Genomic DNA, 21,171 nt, shown 5'->3' with positions numbered 1-21,171 from the left:
GTTTTAGGAATTTCAAGTTCATTTCTCAAGGTTTTGGAATTCGATTTAGGTGGTAATAACATGCTTCCTAATTGTTCAGGGCGTCTTCCATTCGTGAGTAGCTCTGTTCACAAATTCCCAAATCGTGAACATATCCTTGCCAAATCGCTTATCGGCAGGCAAGAAACATTTTACTTCGATTGATTACAAGATAACAATGGAATGTATCTGAGAAGAAAAACATTATTTGAGGAATGTAATTAATGAAGTATGAAAAATATGATAAGGTAAAAAAATAAATATATTAAAAAAGGAAACTAAATGATAACAATAACCATCGAAAAGAATTTGTGATCGTACCAGGCCTCTTCAATAGTGCTTGGCTAAACTACAGAACTGTCCTAAAAAGAAAAAGCCTTAAAGTAAAGTGATGACATCTCCCACTACATAGACGCCATTCATGGGATCGACAGAAGAGTCAATCCCCGAATATCAAGAATAAATGAGGCAACCCAAGGTGATTCGTAGCGAAGTCAAGCTTCGACATCGACCGTCAAATGAGATTCGTTTTCTATCTTCCACTACAGCTTTCCCCTTCACTTTAAAGTTCATTCTTTTGAGGACAATTCAATGGTTCAGCCTAGCACCCCTGATGAGACCTGGCGGATCGAAATAACGCTGTCTGGTGTTGGATCATGAATCCATCTCCATATGCACTTGTTAAAAAACAATAAGTATTATTCTTTATTTAGTTGAGAATAACCAACTGCGTACAAGTATGTTCCAATATTGTTGCATCTCATCAGGACCGGCTGGGTTGGACAAGCAAACCAATTCTTTTCATTCGTTTGAAACTTTCCGACACATATTCCGAATTTCGTTCGAATTTATACGTTCTATATTATTAATACTGTATGCAAAAATATTGCATTTGTATCCAGTTCTGAGCTATGTTTGAAGTTGCAAGTCCCTTTAGCTCATCGATATCACACCCATTTAATTTTCAGTCGAGCAGTTTATATTTATTGTTCACTTGTTGAGCAGTGTATGAAATGTCAAATGCTGACAAATTCACTAGTGGCAGGTAATTATTGAATGCGCAGTAGTCCTAAAAAACGAAACTGTGTGACAGAAAGCTTTTACTGTGACAAAAACATCAAATACATTGCTTACTATTCTGTGCTTTTTGTGTATATTATAATGGTCCGAGAATACCTTCTCGGATAATGTTTTTTGGCATTAGTCGCTCTACAGAGTGTTGATTTTTAGTGGGGTGTTTTTGGTTAGTTGTGGTTAGAGTTAGAATATTGAACACAATATTCTCAATTAATTGTCATATGACGGTGTATAACATTTATATATTTGATAAAACTGGAATTTTGTTGTATTATCAAGAATGGAACCGATTGAAACAATCAGGAATGACAATAGAAGAGGTAAGTATGTACTAAACACTTTGTATAATGGAATTTTTGTTAAGTTGTCATGAAAGAGGAAACCTCTTGAGATCATTAGCAGGTAATAATATTCTGAAATTCAGTAATGAACAAAAAGACTATAATTTACAGATATTTTTTCATACCTACTGCATAATTTATGATGGCCAGTTCAAAGTCGTAGGAATTCATGTTTTCCATTTGTTACTACTAAAAACTTATGACTCTTACACATTGAAATTAAGTTGTGTGTAAGATGAGGAGGGCCAGCATTGAAAAATATGAAACCAAAGTCGGTTAAATTAGGGAAAAGTTGCACATTTCATTTTATAAAATTACAAATTACACTTCAAAATGTAGGAAATTTGAATTAGTTCTGGAGATATTCTAAAAGAACCCAATTTGAAAATTTCTTTTTAATTTTATTATGGTGTTATTCAAGAGGTTATCAAAAACGACAACACTTTCTCATTGTAAAAGATGGCCTTTACAGATTTTAATCTGACGTTTCATTTCTGAGAAAACATCACCAATTTTTTTTTTGGACTGGAAAAAAGAATCACCAAACATAATAGAGTTGCCATGTTTTTCCTCTTGGTTTTTTTCATGCTAACCAATTTAACTCTTCTTGCCAATGCCCTGTTTTTTCACTTCCTGAAAATATTCATTTTTGGCTACATTAGCAATTCCAGTCCTAAAGTTAGACTTTTTTGCGCCAACTTCATGAATGTGTATCACATCTAAGGGGAATTTCCTAAAAAAATCTACTGAAATAGATAACTTTATCTAAATTTAGCCGATTTTTTATCTCGTACGGTTTACGATTTACCCATGCTAGCACTTGTTTTCATGAGCACATTATATATAGAGATGGTTACAGTGTATAGGAAGTCAATCGGAACAGCTAAATAAAAAACTAATGTACCAGGTCTGATAAATTTACTAGTTAATACCATATAAAACCTCCCACATGAAAATAATGATTGGATCTCGTAAATTATACCACGCCGCCCGTGGCATACAAAGAAACTGCCGACGTTTGGTAAGTAACTATTTAGTTTTTATGGCGTTCGAATTGACTTCATATAGACTGTACTTATTACATGTCACTTGACAAGTACTAGTACTTAATAAAATAAATGAGCAAGTAGTAGAAGTTTCTGATATCCAAGGTATTCTACACCATAGACGAATTTTTGAAGACGTGCATAATTTATGATTTACCTACCTTGCATAAATTTTAGCTCGATTGTATACAATATTTTTCTCAATTTTGTCTTGGAATATTTTTTTGAAGACTGTCCAAGCAAATACTTTGTGATACTGTGGATGGCATTATAAAGTGTATTGAGCCTCTCACAATATTCTCATAAAAATTAGAGTATTATGGAATAATAGGCATAATTCCAAATTATGGAATAAGAGGCACTCTCACAATTCAGGTCATATTTAGATAACAGATTCCAGACTTCCTATATATAAAGTATGGGGACCCCCAGGATTCCATATTGAGCCCACTCCTCTTTGTTGTTTATATTAATGACCTTTGCTCATTTAGTCGCCCTAACGCTCTCATGTTTAAACTATAAATACGATTCCTTAAGGGTGTTTCGACCATTTTATTTTCCTATGTTACACAATGTGATATTGGTGCCATTCCAGCAGGAAAACTGATCCATGAACTTGCATATTTTTTCGGTAATACCTTAAGGGTGTCCAACATTACTTAATCTCCTCAGGATTTACGTGGAATCATAATCTCATCATACATATCAGTTCTGTACTCTTAATATTGCTGTGAATGAGGGAATCAAAACCGAGTATACCTACCAAAGAATATTCAATGAGTCTAATATTAGCATATTTCAACAACATATATCCAGTGTAGACTGGAGTGAAATATACTCAGCTAACATTTTTCAAGATAAGTTTTCCATGTTATATAAAACATTCATTTATTACTATGACATTTCATTTCCTGTCATTTGAACTAAATTAAAAAATTACACAAAAAATAGTATTCTCCTGAAATCAAGGAAATGCATGTCGAACTTTGAAATGGAAGCGTGTAAATGTTGAGTAAAAGTTTTTTAAAAATAAAAATGTTGACAGACCTATTAATTTACCTAATATCATGAGAGAGCTGGAAAATTATTAAAGAGGAAAATTGTACTAGATAGATAAATAAGGTCCATATTGTTAATAATCAAGAACAGACAATTACTGATCCAATCATAAAAAGTAACTTTATCAATGACTTTTTCATATGGCTATATTGATACCCAGTCAAATCGTTAAACTATTCGATGCATCTTATTGTGATAGATTGACCAAGTACTTGGAACACTGAGCTCATTCCAGCAAATCAGAATGATTTCTGTAAGCACAAATCACCCAGTTCAGCAATTTATGATTGTCTAGAGTTTATCTACACTGCACTGAATGATTAAAATAATGTTTTAGGACTGTTCTTTGACTTCAGTTCTGCTTTTGATACTATTAATAATAATTTGTTAACCATTGAAATGGAATGGTCGGGAGTTAGAGGTGTTCCGCTTCAATGGGTAACATCATATTTAACAAATAGAACACAGACGACAGTAGTGAATAATTTGAAATCAGATTCAAGAATAATAAATACAGAGGTTCCTCAGGGTTCTATCTTTGGATCACTATTGTTTATAGATAGATAATATATGTTCATATGAAGATAATATATGCTGATGACACTAATATTCAATATTCAATATTCACACAATAACATTGACCAATTAATAGAATTCTATATAATCTATTGAAACCATCAAGTTCTTAGTTCTTTGGATAGTAAGCTAATATGGAAAGCATACAAAAACACTGTACGTTCAAAACTAAGCACTGCTATATAATAAAAAATCTGCAAGCAGTAAACATCATTAAACTAATATATTTTGGGATGGTTCAGTCTACTATGCAATATGGTATGATCTTTTGGGGGTTCTCTTGTCACTTTGAAAGAGCAATTGTATCTCAAAAAAGAACAATGTGTTATGCTCATCGAACTACAATATGTAAACCTTCATTCAAGAATCTCTAAATACTAACCGAAAATGAACTAATCAGGAATGAGGACACTCATATGTAATACTAGGAATAAAGAAAGACTTCGCTAACCCAGTTAGCATCCTCAGCAGATCATTATGACTAAATTTTACACTATGTTAGTGTTTTTATATCCTTCAATAGACTAGTTTTATACAGGTGTCTATGTATGATGCCTTGTATAATCTTTGATTGATGAATACATTATATTATTATTATTATAATTCCATTATGATATTAAATCCATGAAAAAAATTAATGAGATTGAATTATATTAGGGTTAGGTGCGATTCTCAGAAAATTACTAATCTCTAATAGACCTTATTACTGAGAAGTGGTGAATTACTACAAAGTTTCAATTCAAGATTCATAAGAAGACCAAAGGAAGTAGTATTCTGATAAAGAAATTTAATGAAGCAAGGTATGTAGATAACCTTTGTATTCATTTATTGTTTATGATTACTTTAGTAGTATTGGGGCTTTATCTATGATTTTATATAGTGTGTTTTAAGCACTATCATTATTATGTATGTATTTGTTGAAATAATAATTTCAGCAAATCTAATTTAAATTTCTCATTTTCAACAACTGTTTTTGCCACTCGAATATTTTCAAGTTTTCAATATCAACAGAATGTGTTTTACGATGACTCACAAAATTATTGTCAAAAAACTTTTTTTAATAATCATTCATAGGCGGTACCACAAAATGTAGAATGTCTTTTTCAAGGTATTTGAACATTTCATGTCATATATATATTGGATGGTCCCAGATCCTTATGGGATGAATTGATTACTGTCACCAATTATGTGTTTGGAAATTATTTTCATTATTGATTGAGCATTAACAAACCTAGTTCGGTTTTCGGCACTGGAATTTTTGCGCCACTGCTTGCAATTTTTGTTGAACCTAGGTTTGCCGTTGTTTATTGATAAACACTATTTTTTCTTGGATAAGTCAAAAATGACAGGCTCATAGAAAACAAATGCTTTTCACCTGTGCCAGGAAAATTCCGGGACCAAATGAAGATGTGTTATTTATTGTGTGAAGAATGGAGAAATAAGGTAATATAAATCATTGTACACTGCAGCATATATGTATATTAACTTCTTTCATTTTCAGTTTGCAGAGAAATCACAATTACTTCTACCAAATCCTAGAGCAACTGAATATAACGGAGAGAGAATATTTTGATTTTATTTTATATAGCCTTGTAGATTTTAATGTAAAAAGGATGTATAGGGACAAACATTTCTGGTAGAATACAATTTTACCGAAACTTATATTTTTCAACATAGAAAGTATTCTCCCAGAAATGTTGGATCCTAGGGTTACTAGTGGAAGGCAGATACGTGAACTTGAAAAAATCATAAATTTGTAAGTCACGTTGCTGATTTTTTTTCAATCACTTGTAATATATATTCGTGAGAATGTTCCTAACATATGAATAAAAAATTGTCCCGCTCCTTTTGCACAGACCTGTTTATCTGTAGTGCTTGTTTCCTTTTTTATTATGTAAATGTTATAATTAATAACATTTTCCATTCACGCCACAAAATATTTATATCACAAAATATTTCACTTATTCAATGTTTTCTTTCAAACACACTTAGTGCTCAAGAGTGTTTTTTTATTTTATCAAACTGCGAGAATACTGAAATATAAAATATAAGGCAACAAAAATATTCTAATTTACAGAGAAGGACCTTTTAATCTTCTTATTTTCTATCAATTATATTCTAACAAGATATTAGAAGATCATTTCGGCAAGTTTTACCAAGGTACGCAAAAAAGACCCCTGCTCGTTGGGCCTTGATTGTCACTGAGTAGTAGTCACTTCGGTTACCCGGAAATTATCCGAATTATTTGTTTCTCTTGGCTTCGTCTGATATATGCTTTGAAAATTGTATCCATTTTATATTTCAAAACATGCAAAACATATAAATTAATGCCAATCTTCTGACATTATTATTTGGATTCAATTTAAAATAACTATATTCTGCTTATTTGCTATTTTTGGAAAAGGGTTGAAGACCAAGAAATGGATCATGCCAATACGCATCAACAAAACTAGTATACTATTTTTTTTAACGTAGTTAACAGACTGAACCGATAAATTTTTGCCCTAATGTTACGGAAAGAATTGAATCATACATTCAATTAAAACGAAATTTTTAATTATCTCAATTTTCCTTTATAAAACTTAGGACTGTTTCACTGCTGGTATTTTTTTTTCAGGAGGGAAAACTCATGTATGGCATGCTTTTCTCCATTAAATCTTTTGTCAGCAAGATATCACCCACAGATATCAAAGAAGGTTTTCTTTCTTATAAAACTTCGAAGTACACATTGCACTTTTTTGAAACGCCTTCTGGTCTCAAATTTGTTATGAACACGGACATCCATTCCCAAGGAGTTCGAGAAATACTTCATCAGTTGTATAGTCAAGTAAGTGAGAGAATATACTCATGTAATTTTTGATCGTGTCAGTATACTTGTATATGTATTGGTTATTTTTTCTAACAAAAAAATTAAGGAAGTATTTCAAAAGTAATGATAAAAGTCATATATAAATTTTATATTTATTCGACCTTTTAAATCTGAATGTTAGTGCACCCGACTCACAATAGAAACGTCGTAGGATCGAACCACATAATTTTATTGAGTTTTTTTTTATCGAAGTTAATTTGATTTTTCTACGTTTCACGCCTTTTGGCATGATGCTTTCTAACTGGCTCAGGCGTTATCAACATTACTTACCCAGAACATGAGAGCAATGACCATAACAGTTGATGCTGTTGACATAAAAAAATTATGTTTACTCACCATTATGGAAACTTCAAGTTTTCAAAATATATCAAGTCGTACTTATGTATAAAAAAATAATAATAAATGAAATGAAGTATTTGTGACACAGTCACAGTATTACAAGTTCAAATATATAAAACATTTAAAAAAATATTGTAATTGTAGTATTATATCTCTTATAGCAAGATTTTTACTTCGTTTTGAAAGATTTCATAGTGTCCTGTTAGATTCATCACATTAGGAAGTTTATCATAAAATGTGATGACATTATAATGAGACTTTTTATACAGTTACGTTTATTTTGGTATAGTAAAACCCCAGTCAACCGAAATAAAGGAAGGATATTTGTTTCAGATAACACATTTTTTGGTAAACCCATTAATATACTAAAAATAGCCTACTAAAATAAAATCAAAATCAGCCTGATGATGTGTCAAGTAGAGATACATATATTGTAAAAATTAATATCTCAAGATAAAATTCGAAAGTAGTTAGGGGAGCTCCAGATCATACTGTGTAGAATAGAATAGGAAGTTGGGCGAGGTGAATTTCATTACGAAATATTTATTTTCTCACTACTCAAATATGTGTGTAAATGATATGAATTATAAACGAGTTCTACAGGTCTGATAATATTTTTAGGTGAGTCAAATTTGTTAGTAAAAAGATTTTAATTACAGTTGTCAAATAAATTGAATTTAAAAACGTCAGTAAGACTTTATTTGATGATAAAATTATATCCGTCCCATATATAAAATAGTGGCGACCGTGACAGCTGCGAAGACATTTTCGCAATACTAGCAGCGATCTAGATGTAGACTTGAGTACGAAGCAAACGAGTAAGGCACAAATACTATCACTCTTGAGACAATTGGAAGACAAGATTAATTGAATATTCACTATTGATGAGAACTTCAAGAAGCAGTTATTTTCCGGAAAGTTCAACGATGCCGAAGTTCAACAAGAGTTCGACGATATGGAGTTATATAGAGCTGAAGTAATCAAATATAAATCTGAATGCGAACTCCGATTGGCAGATAACCAAATGCGAGCAGATTGTGGAACCAGTTCACAGATTTCTTATGGTAAAAAAATCAATAGAAAATTCCGATTGCCAAAGTTAGAGCTGACCAAATTCGACGGAAATGTGAAAAGCTGGATCAGGTTCTGGGGACAGTTTAAAAAGATAAACCAGGATGAAGACATCGATTTAGAAGACAAGTTTCAGTATTTGGTGCAGGCAACGGAACAAGAATCACCAGCACGGGAACTTGTGGAAAGTTTTCCTCCATCCGGCGCAAACTACAAAAAAGCACTTGACCAGTTGAAAGTACGGTTCGCTAGAGACGAATTTCTGATTGAGGTTTATGTGAGAGAGTTGCTGAACCTATTTCTTCAACAGGTAAACAAAAATAAGTCAGGTATGCCATTATCATCTTTATACGATAAATTGGAGACTCAATTACGAGCGTTAGAGTCATTAGGTGTGACAACTGAAAAGTATGCTGCAATGCTTTTCCCAGTGGTTGAATCCGCACTTCCGAGTGAGTTACTCAAGATTTCGGAAAGACATCGAAGTTCGAAGGTGAAAATACATAGTAAAAATGAAAAAGATACTTTTGCTTCTGATAACTATCTTACAATGTTGTTAGATTTCTTGAGAACTGAAGTGGAATCAGAAGAAAGAATAAATTTGGCAAAAACAAGTTTTGGAATTGAAAAGGAGCAGCCGAAACATAATAGTAAGAGAAAACGTTTACTGCAAGGTGAGCCAGAACTCTATTCTGCTGCAGCAGTGTATACAGTTAATACAAAAGATTCTTCGAAAGGTAAGAAACCAAACTGTATATTTTGTAATAATAGTACCCATGCAAGTCAAGATTGTTTTGCTGCACAAAAACTTTCTTTGGAAGAGAGAAAAGCAAAAGTTGTGGAAAAGAAAGGTTGTTTTTCTTGTTTGAGAACCGATCATATCAGCAAAAATTGCAAAGCTTTTGTAAGATGTTTAATTTGCGCACGGAAACATTTTCCAATAATGTGCTGTGATTTAGATTCGAAAAAGGTTCAACCAGGTGAAAATTCCAAACAAAAATTGGAAAATGTTTTGACAAGTAATTTTTCAACTGACACACTCTTACGAACTGTCATTGTCAAAGTGACAAATAATTATAAACAGAAACTTGTCAGGGCTTTGCTGGATTCCGGTTCTCAAAGATCATATATTTCATCGAAATGTGCAAAAGATTTGAATTTTAAGCCATCAGGAGAGGAAAATATAATACAAGGTGTTTTTGGTGATGTTCAATCATCTCCTAATCTCCATAACATATACGATATCGCAATAAGTGACATTAAAAATTACTTCTCTTGCAAATTATCAGTATTGGAACAGAAAAAGATATGTAATTACTTACCTAGATTGCGAGATTTAGCTGTTATAGACTATTTGAAGAATAAAAACATAATTTTAAGTGATATTGGTATAAATAATCCACAAGAAATTGAATTGTTGCTAGGGGCAGATATTTTTGGAAATTTAATTACAGGGCATACTGAAACTTTGAATAATAGACTTGTTGCCATAGAAACGCATCTTGGATGGACTATAATGGGACAACAAGTTCATAACATAAGTAACAATCGTATTTTTTCCGGGTTTACTGATTTTTCTATTGCTGATTTGTGGGAATTAGATGTTTTGGGTATAAAGGAGCCCACAAATACCACACCAAAAGAAATTATTGATTTTAAAACGGAAAAGTATTTTAAAGAAACGGTTTTGCAGACAGATGATGGTAGATATCAAGTAAATCTTCCATGGAAAGAAGGTCATCCGAAACTTTCTAACAACAAAGAAATAGCTGAAGCAAGATTATTGTCTTCAACAAAAAAGTTAATTAGTTTAGGAAAATTTGAAGATTATAGTAAAGGTTTTGCAGATTGGAAATCATTAGGTATTATAGAAGAAGTTAGGGAAGATTCAATTGGTAGGCCAAGTCACTATATACCTCATCATGCCGTTATTGAAGAAAATAGTATAACTTCTAAAATTAGGCGCATCAACTCATCAACAAAGGATAATAACGGAAATTCACTGAATCATGTTTGGAAAAAGGTCCCAATCTGATAGAATTGATTTCTTCATGTTCATAAAATTCAGAATAGGACTAATAGGAGTAACATCTGATATAGAAAAAGCATTATAGCAAATTGATGTCAATCCCAATGAAAGGGACAATTTTGAAGACTGGAATGAAGTTATGGGCTACTCTACAGGTAGAAAAATCAAATGGCATCCAAATCCTCCAACAGCCGCTTGGTGGGGCGGTTGGTGGGAACGCATGGTCAGAATAATTAAGAAATTAGGGAAAGCAATTTTAACATATGAAGAATTGATGACGACTTTATGCGATTGTGAAGCCATAATTAATGCAAGGCTTTTAACTTATATTTCGGAAGATAATTTAAAACCTCTCAGTCCTTCTTTGTTTATTTCGGATATATCTACCAGTGAAACTCCAGATTTCGATATCATAGACAGACATAATTTAGTGAAACGACATAGATACAGAAAGGAGTATCTAGCGGAACTCGTACATACTGGTCAAAGGAAAATAGGTAGCTTAAAAATTGGAGATGTTGTTCTTGTCAGCAGCGACAATGTAAAGTGAATAAACTGGCCTGTGGGAAAAGTATTAGAAATTTATCCTGGAAAAGATGACGTACCCAGGGTAGCGAAAATAAAAGCTAACAGTGGGGAACTTATTCGACCGTTTCAGCGTTTATATCCTTTAGAAGTTACGACGGAAGAGGACAGTAAGAATTTTCTTCAAATTGAAAAGAAAATGAATGAAGTGAAAGGTAAAACTGATGAGGACTACATAATAGAAAAGCAAGACATCAAAGAGAAAACTGAAGAGGTAGTCACAAGAAGTGGGCAATAAGTCAGAGCTCCGCATCGTTATGGTTTCGAGTGAAATTTATAATGTTATTTTGAAATTTTTCTTCAGTTTTTTATTTTAATTTCAAAATGGGCGAGAATGTTAGATTTAGAATGTATGTTGTCATCATTCCCTCTGTATATAGATTTTCTATTTAGTTTATGTGATGTCTGATAATATTTTTAGGTGAATCAAGTTTGTTAGTAAAAAGATTTTGATTACAGTTGTCAAATAAATAGAATTTAAAAACGTCAGTAAGACTTTATTTGATGATAAAATTATATCCATCCCATATTTAAAAGAATGCTTGTTTTAAACAAGCAAGTATTAAAGAACACGGTGACTTTTTTCTTTAATAAATACTTTAGGTTGGCTCAGGTTTTGGTTAACCAGAATTCAGCTTATTAGGATTTTCTGTAGTTTTGTTGCAAATGCAAGAAATCCATTAATTGGTCCGTGTATTCATATGATTAGCAAAATTTTGGTTATGGCCCGCAAAAACGAAGTAGAGTTATCAGAAAAAATAATACAATAGTAGAGAAATTCAGTGCTTGTTATTAAAGCAACAAACTTATTCTGAATAAATCGAAATCTATTCCAATGGAAGCATGTATCTGGTATCTGTAGAGAAGGGAGGGTGAGTGTAGACTCACAGCACTTAGGCCACATCTAACCAATTGTACATTCCCCGAGGAGTTGTCCTCCTAGGTCATCGTCCATCCTGTCCTTTCCAGGAAGGTGAACAGGTCACTGGAAGACATCTCCGTTACATTGGCAGGTGTAGGCCAAGACTCGCCGAACACACACTCTCTTTGGCAACCTTGAAGTGTCCCACGGTGGCCTCCGCGAAGGTTTTGGAAGGTGCAGCGATATTACTGTCGTTGTGCGGCTTCTTCAACCTTCTTGGCGTTCCCTCCGGGGAGGTAAACAAGTGAGGAAGCTTTCCTGCAGGGGCAGCCGGTTCCTTGTCTTTATTCAAGGCGGAGCTCTTGGCGCCCGCAGCAGGAAGTGCCCTTGCTGTTGGAGGTGATCTGCTATGTCCAGCCTTATTCCAAGTGATAGATTGGGGTGGACATTTCGGTTCATCCCTAGCCACCGCCTTAGATTGAGGTTAGCACTTCTGTCCAGCCTCTGTTTTTGTGTTGTTTCATTCATGTGTGTTCCCACGAGTAGCAAGGGAAGAGTTGGTCACCTCTGGCAGAGCCCCGCATTACCAGAGGTAGGCTGATTACAATGAGGCTTCGCCCAGTTCGTGACCGCATATCACCCTGCGGCCATTCAGCTGTTGGCACGATTCCTTACACCTTAGCTTGGGTAAGTTGGTCCACGGTGGCATGTTTTCAAAGGCTTTTGGGGGGTTTTAGTTCCCCTCACCCTACTTATTTCTGCCACTGACCAGGAGTCCGGCAACCACGTCCGTAAGGCCACATTGGCTTCCCGGACAGGGCCTCCAGTCCCCTGGCCGTTACCCTAGCCGCTACCTGGAGACAGACGCGCCCGATAGGTAGCCCAACCCACAGGAGCGATTTCAGCAGTGATTCTTACACAATAAATGGTATTTAATCATCCAGCGAAGTTATATTTTCAAATTTATAATCGTCTTGGGACGAAAATATAACCTGGAGCGGTCACATTCAAAAAGTCTGCAACAAACTCAATTCTGCATATTATTCAATCAAACAATTGAGATAATTTTGGATTGTTGAATGTTCACTTTTCTATAGCTTATTCTCACATTACCTTTATGTCTTGGGGATGTGCCAAGGAACTTGCAAGAGTTTTTGTTGCTCAGAAAAGGTTATCGAGTCAATATTTATTATAGGTTTTCAAGATAATTGCAGACTACTTTTCATAGGAGGTCAAGAAGCCCTTGACTGCACATTCTATAATATCCTGAAATGTCACTTTTGCCCATTAAAATATCAATATATTTGTCAAAAAATCAGATATTCATGGTAGAGATACCCGCCAGGGGAATTCAGAATTCCCCTGCATAAAATGGCTCATTTTGGATGCTCCCCACTATGTACCTAATGCCATAAATTATTATAAAACTTGCCGCCATGTATCAGGAAAATCGAGAAGATACTACTCTTACGGAAGTGTTACTAGGGTCTTCCTAACAAATATGATATACGAAAATCGCCAGAGTATCATTGATGTTGTTGACAACTGTTGGTGAAAATGTTTGGGGATGCTTATTTGGTTTGAATCAAGTGTATCCATATATTGTAGACAAAGAATACACTTTCAATCCCTGTAACAAAACACAGACAATTAGTCATTGGTATGTGAACATGAGAGACACTGCTTCAAAATTTCTATTTGTTGGTAACATGCTAGAAGAGAGAGTAAAGGATACATTTGTGTTGGGTATGAATTCGGAATAGCTTGTGTGAAGAGACTCTTGGTGAGTTTTTGGGTGTAGTTGTGAGTTAAGGAAGATGTGTTTTGTTGCGCGAAATGAAAAATTAGGCTGATATGAATCGAGTATAAAAGATCCGCGGGGTTCCAAAAGCTAACAAAAATGAGAAGGGTTTTTTTTAAAGCCAGTTATTTGTTATCGTTGCAATAAACCTAATCACACCCACACTCATTGAAATAAAAAGCGAGTGTGCTTTAGATCACACAACTGAAGTGAAACTTTTTTAGCTCCATATATATATATATATATATATATATATATATATATATATATATATATATATATATATATATATATATATATACCTGGTGGAACACCCTGTATATTGTAACATTTTTGGATTTCTGAGACAATTCTGGATCAGAAACTGACATTTCCGGAAGTTTTTCAGCCTACTTGATTTTTTCAGAGTCACTTTTAAAATTGCATCTAGGTGGCCATGATCGGACGTAAACTAATCTATGGACCTCAGGTGATATCAGAAAATTGCAATAGCGGAGTTTTAGTGACTAGTGTGTTGAATATGAATGAGACAAGTTTACAAAATAACATTTTCGTGTCTAACTATTATTTTTCAAATGGCGACCATTTTTTGACAAGCACTTTCCGAAAAAAGGATTTTTTGACAAATCTAACGATACTAATTTATTTGCGATTGGATTACAAATAAGAACATAAATTAAATATTACTGAGGAAAATACTCGATACAAATTCATTTACTTTTGTCAAGGGTGCCATGGATAGGAATGATGCATAATATTTTGCGGTTATTTCCATCAAGTCCACTTTGGAGAACAAAACGCTCACCTAGGTTATGACAGTGACATAAGCTTTATGAGCAGAAAGTAGAAGTTTCTCTTGATTTTCGTTAATTTTAGTTTAATTTTTCGTCGAAATAATGTATACTCAAAGTGAAAAAGTGGGTATGTTGTTATTGTTTGGAGAATGCCACAGAAATTCAAGGAAAGCTGCTGAGTTGTATGCTCAGAGATATCCCAATCGGCAACACCCATCTCATCAGTATTTTCCCTATGTTGAGAGTCGTTTTAGGCAAGAGGGAAATCGAGACGCAGAACAGAGGTTTGTCATAAATGAGGAGACTGAGATTAACGTTCTTGCTATGGTAGAAGTTGACAAAACGGTTTCTTTAAGAGAAATTAGTAGAGAAATGCAGATAAGTCACGAATCAGCAAGAAAAATAATGAAAAAGCACGGATATCGAGCATTTAAATATCAGTTACATCAACATTTGTATGCTGACGACGGCAATAGAAGAGTAGTATTTTGTGATTGGTTGCTTCAAAACCATAGAGTTAACCCAAATTTTATCAACTTCATTCTATTTTCCAACGAATCACGGTTTACAAATAATGGCATGTTTAATAAGCAGAATTGTCGGTACTGGGCCCAACAAAATCAACATGCAATGAGAGAGGGCAATTTTCAAGAAAGGTTTGGCGTCAATGTCTGGGCTGGTATCGTTGGAAACAGAATAGTTGGTCCAATATTGTTTCAAGGTCAGTTAACAGGGGTTAGATACTTGGGTTTTCTTCAAAATGAAATCGAGGATCATCTTAATGATATGCCTTTAGAAGTTTTACGGCAAATTTACTTCCAGCAAGATGGAGCACCACCCCATAATAGCAGAGACGTACTTGATTTTTTAATAGAGCATTTTAATAATAGAGTTATTGCAACCAACGGTCCAGTACGGTGGCCTGCCCGCTCACCGGATCTGACTGTGTTAGATTTTTTCATTTGGGGATATGTAAAAGAAAGGGTCTACTATGCAACAGCCCCAGCCACTCTCGAAATCTTAGAAGAAAGGATTCAACAGGCATTTAGAAGTATATCGCCTCAAATGTTACAAAACGTGTTGAGAGAAACAATTGAACGAGCTGAAATGTGTCTTGAACAAGGAGGGATGCACTTTGAAAATTTACTATAGTGGAATTTTCAAGAACTTAGGATATTGCAAAAAATCTAAGTGCATCGCTGAAATTATTAGTTAAATTTGTTGATCCAATCGCAAATAAATTAGTAACGTTAGATTCGTCAAAAAATCCTTTTTTCGGAAATTGCTTGTCAAAAAATGGTCGCCATTTGAAAAATAATAGTTAGACACGAAAATGTTATTTTGTAAACTTGTCTCAGTCATATTCAACACACTAGTCACTAAAACTCCGCTATTGCAATTTTCTGATATCACCTGAGGTCCATAGATTAGTTTACGTCCGATCATGGCCACCTAGATGCAATTTTAAAAGTGACTCTGAAAAAATCAAGTAGGCTGAAAAACTTCCGGAAATGTCAGTTTCTGATCCAGAATTGTCTCAGAAATCCAAAAATGTTACAATATACAGGGTGTTCCATTTAAAAATTCAGAACCTGAGCCATTTCCGCTGAAACCGGAAGTGACCGGAAAGTGAAAAATATGTGAAAACATTCCTCTCCACATACCATTCAACTATACCAAATCTCATTTCAATTCTCCTAATAGTCTAGAAATTATGACTTGTCTAATAGATTCGTTGACACCCGGTATACATCGAAAAAGTCTAGGGATATTTTTAAAAATGGCAATATTTTTTTTTAGATCGCTTTAGGGAAAAAAAAGTTGACGGGTGATTATTAAACGAATGTAACTTACAACAAAATTTGTTAAATGGTCAAAAATACTGAATGCGCATATAAGCAAAACTAAAAAAAAATATGGCTCTTCTTTGGCACCCCGAAAAAAAATCATAATACAAAAAAAATTGGAATCAGTACAAAGTATGGCCTCCACGCTGGTTTATTACGGCCCTACATCTATCGTGCATCGACAAAATGAGATTGTCAATGTCTTGTTGAGGTACATTTGCCCATTCAGCGATTAAAAGCTCTCTCAATTGAAACGTTGTGTGAATGTTCCCCATATGCGGAGTAATTCTTCGTTGAAGCATGTCCCACACATGCTCGATGGGATTCAGGTCCGGTGATTGTGCTGGCCATGGCAATACATCAACTCCTTCGTTGGTGAGCCAGTTAATCACTAGACGCGCGACATGTGGACGAGCATTATCGTGCATTAGGTGGAAGTTTCCACCAATAGCACCAGCAAACGGACGGACGATAGGTAGAAGAATGGTGTCGAGGTACTGTCGAGCTGTGAGGGAGCGATTTGGAAAAACGAGATCGGTTCTGCCGCCGATCATGATTCCGCCCCATAGCATTACTGTACCACCTCTGTATGTGTGGACTTCCTGGACGTGTCTCAAACGTTCATTATTTCCAGGTCGTCTCCACAGTCTTACTCGACGAGAATCTGGATGAAATCCAAATCTGGATTCGTCTGTAAACAAAACTGTGGCCCAATCATTTGCATCCCAGTTTTGATGTTTTTGACACCACTCTAATCTTCTACCGCGATTGCCTCTCGACAAAGGTGGACATCTAAGTGGCCTTCTGTTGTGGAGATCTGCTTCATGCAGTCGATTTCTGACAGTATCACGACCAGTGGTTACCTGGTGCATCTGCTGCGACACGTTAACCAACTCGGGTGCTGTGATTGTCGGTTGTCTTCTTGCGGTTAAGACCAAAAATCGGTCTTGAACTGCAGTTGTAGCGCGTCCTCGCCCTGGATGTTGTTCGGCTGGACTGCCAGTTTCACGGAAACGCCGCCACAATCGACTGATAACACTTTGGGAGACCCCCAAACGAAGAGCTATATCATTTTGTCGCATGCCACCTTGAAGAAGCCCTACAGCTCTATTCATCTTAGCCAATGGTAAGTGATGGCGTTCCATGTTGAAGCACAATATTTCCAGTTTAATTGCTGAGCAAGAACTGCATAGAATGTACAAACTCGACACTTTCATATTATTCATTTTAGCCGAAAACCTACAGTTTGTAAAAAACTTGATGAAAGATTAGTTACCGTTTTTGCAGGCTTTGTTCAACCCATAGAAATCTACAGGGTGGTCGAGTGTACCAATTTAATCGAAATTAAACGACCTCATGCATTTATTTTTATGATATTTAGTATGTTATAAAAATATCCCTAGATATATATATATATATATATATATATATATATATATATATATATATATATATATATTTATTTATTTATTGAATGATGCAGTTCCTTTATTTTCAGTATTTTAATATTGATGTAAGTCACAAAAAGGATTTGAAGCTTTATAACTTCTATTTATCTTCTTTCCATTTATTCTATTTATCTATCATCTAGGCTCTACTCAAACAGTTTGAGTGATGATGATAGCACGACCAGCTGTCGAAAGCGCTTGCGGATAATTAAATAGAAGTTATAAAGCTTTTAATCCTTTTTGTGACTTACGGCAATATTTATATATATATATATATATATATATATATATATATATATATATATATATATATATATATATATATATATATATATATATATATATATATATATAGATATATGAAAATCAAAAAATGAATAGATAAGTACTCTTTGATCATTCCCACATTGATTTCATTTTAAGAGCCACCGGTATACAGCTGTTTCAGCTTATTGGGCATCGTCAGTACCGAGCAGGCGGTCCTCGATTGAAGACAAAATGAGAAAAAACCAAGAAAGCACTTGATAAAAATAGCTGCGTAAACGCAAGCGAAACATAAGTGGAACCACCTGTATACCGGTGGCTCTTAAATTGAAATCAATATGGGAATGATCAAAGAGTACTTATCTATTCATTTATATATATTGGTGATTTATTTTTTGCGGTTCTACCTATTAGAGGCTCAGCTCATTAAAAATAAATCGATTTCCCATATGAATAACACAGGAACACTTTTTTTCGGTTTCAACTCGATTTTTCGGTATCCAACTATTTTTTTTAGAAAAAATAAGTATTTTGTGGGAAATTAAATTTTCTATCGATTTTGAGATGTAGCGTTGGAAAGGTGAATGTTATTGATCATTTTCTTTAAATTGGAACTTTTGATTTTACATTAAATATTATTGCTGGTAATTGACTTTATGTGAAAGGCGATTTTGGATTTTTGTTTGAAAGTGGACAATGTTTCATGATGAATTTTACTAGTTCGGACTTCTATTGTCTGATATGATTCTAATATGATTCGAAGTCTATGGAAGAACAAATAATATTAGAATGAATAGCTAAAATAATTCAACGTTATTGGAATAATAGAACCTGCATTGGTGTTATTTGGATTTATCATAATTTTTATGATATTTCACTCAAACCGTATTCATTAAAAATTTTTGTAACCTACAGTAATATTATTTACTTGTTTCAGATCTATGTGGAGTATGTCATCAAAAATCCTCTTTGCAGTCTACTGCATCCCATACAATCAGATTTATTCAAAATCAAACTGGATGCATACGTTAAGCAACTACCAATTTTTTCATCTAAAACTATTTAACTCGTGAAAGATGTCGAAGATGGTACCTAAAGCTTATAATTTGTGATGTTCAATGTTTTCAACTATGAATAATTTCCTTCAATCATTTGGAGTTATAGATCACTTTTTTCCCAAATACATTCAATAATAAAAAAATTCCCACATGTTTGACTATTTTGCTGCAATGCAACCATATGTTAGTTATTAAAGTTTTTTCGACTATGTCTCAAATCAATATTTTACATATGTTATAGATATACAAACATATAAAAAGTAATGGTTTCATTTATTTATTCAATAGTTTAGGAAAAAGTCGATTTTTTACAGAAAATACCAGAAATCTAGCTAAGATATTAAAAAATTTCACCTGTTTCACCATTGTTTTTGAAGACCTCATATCTTAAATAATAAACATTGAGATAATAAAAACTTTTTGTTTACAATATTCAAAGAAATTTTAATGTTATAATGAAAATTCCTATATGTTTGAAAGACGACTTCCAATGATATGTTGAGAATTTGAAAATCGAAAATAGGAACATTTTCAATGAACTTTTCACAGTGGAAATATATACCGATGCATCTTTGTCAGGATGGGGAGCTTCATGGGTTCTGATTGAAGAGTAATAATACATATACACTCTTTAGAAATACTGGGAGCCTTTCATAAAATGAAAGCCTTCTGTAAATGTGTTATAAATTGTTGTTTTAATCATGCATCATGGTGCAAGGACTCCGATTTCATGGCAGTTGAAGATTTACTTTAAACTGGCAAAACAATGTTTTATGACCATTTTTTGCCATAATTGCAGAACTTTCAAACAGTCTGTAGGAACAGAGTTTCTGGAATAATTGTTATACCGTTATGGAAATCTCAACCGTTGTGTCCCTTGTTTGTTAGTTCATTAACAGAGGTTTTCCTGCAGCTGAAAAAGTAAATGCGCCACTGGAATCAATGAAGTCGCCCTGGAGCGCCAATTAATTTTTGTTGTTTTATGATTTCATGATTTGTATTTTGGAAGTGTTATGAATTTATTAACAGTAGAAATAACATGAAAAATTACAAATTTGTCAATAGGATACGAGATTGCACATAGTTCATGCTTCCTCTTGCACCATACAAAAAAAGATGAAAAAAATGACAAAACAAAGGGCTTAAATGGTAATTGTGATAGCAGGTACATTTCATTCAATAAAAGAGAGGAGATGATGAGGATATCGATATAAACATAAGAATACTACAAATATTTTAGCTATCGTCTACAATAGCCAATGTGTCGTAAGAGATATTCAGGAATTATTGTTTGTTCAGAGGATGTTCTTTCATGCAGTACCTGAAACAGATTTCGATTGAAAGGAAGGTGTTTGGTTGTTATAGAATTTAGCAATTGTATATGTAAATGACCTTTTGAATAGTCCAATGGAGTAACAACGTGGATCATTTTAAAACTGATGTTCACATTATGAACATCAGTTCAATAAGTTATTTTGTTACAGAATAGGGAAGTGTTTTATAATTAATAACTTTGTGAAATGTTGTCGAAGAATGAAGAATTCGCCTATCATACATTTTAAACCACCGACTTTTTTAAGTGTATGAGAAATCGGTTCTCTTTTCTTGATACCGTACGAAAATCTCAAAGAAGAGTTTTGAACTCTACGGATTCGTTGTTGCTTATTTTTGCTCAGAGAATAATGATACATTACGTCACAATGGTTGAAATTAGATAGTATCAATGAATAACAAATGAGTAATTTGGTTTTTAAGCTCAAGACATGTCTATGAGGGTATGATACGTTCATTTTACCAAATGCTCTTTGAATCAATCTTGGAAGTATGTTTTTTGAATTTGAGTTCATCATCGATAAAAACTCCCAGATTCTTAAACCTGATTTACTACAGGTGAAACAGTGTCATCAATTTTATGATGATACCCCAAAACCAAGCAGTCAAATGAAATATGTTACAAGGCCAATATCGGAAAATGAGAAAGGAGAAAAATTATTACAAATTCAGAAAAATAATGAAAGAAGCTCTACTCAAAAAACCATTCTATAATCTCTAAGAATTTTACAGTGCTTTTTTAGTTAATTTTTATG

At 33.8% G+C, this 21,171-nt stretch overlaps 1 protein-coding gene across 2 annotated transcripts; it reads left to right on the top strand.

Annotated features, from left to right (window-relative positions):
- Positions 1 to 1,091: 1,091 nt before the first annotated feature.
- Bet5 (Blocked early in transport 5) lies at positions 1,092 to 19,356 on the top strand. Of its 2 annotated transcripts, none has more exons than XM_074185888.1 (3): positions 1,092 to 1,415; positions 6,735 to 6,944; positions 18,964 to 19,356. In XM_074185888.1, the coding sequence occupies exons 1-3, from the start codon at positions 1,317 to 1,319 to the stop codon at positions 19,090 to 19,092; spliced, it is 438 nt and encodes a 145-aa protein (XP_074041989.1). In that variant the 5' UTR covers positions 1,092 to 1,316; the 3' UTR covers positions 19,093 to 19,356. The 2 variants fall into 2 exon arrangements, with proteins under 2 accessions (XP_074041989.1, XP_074041992.1); XM_074185891.1 differs by lacking the exon at positions 1,092 to 1,415 and adding an exon at positions 2,146 to 2,457.
- The last annotated feature ends 1,815 nt before the right edge of the window (positions 19,357 to 21,171 follow it).

The sequence above is a fragment of the Leptinotarsa decemlineata genome, unplaced genomic scaffold (genome assembly GCF_025532065.1).
Source record: "Leptinotarsa decemlineata unplaced genomic scaffold, Ldec_3_MD MMD2_P_RNA_scaffold_2, whole genome shotgun sequence".
In the NCBI taxonomy this organism is placed as follows: Eukaryota; Metazoa; Arthropoda; class Insecta; order Coleoptera; family Chrysomelidae; genus Leptinotarsa; species Leptinotarsa decemlineata.
Note: the sequence above shows the minus strand (reverse complement) of the source record. Positions and strands in the feature narration are given on the sequence as shown.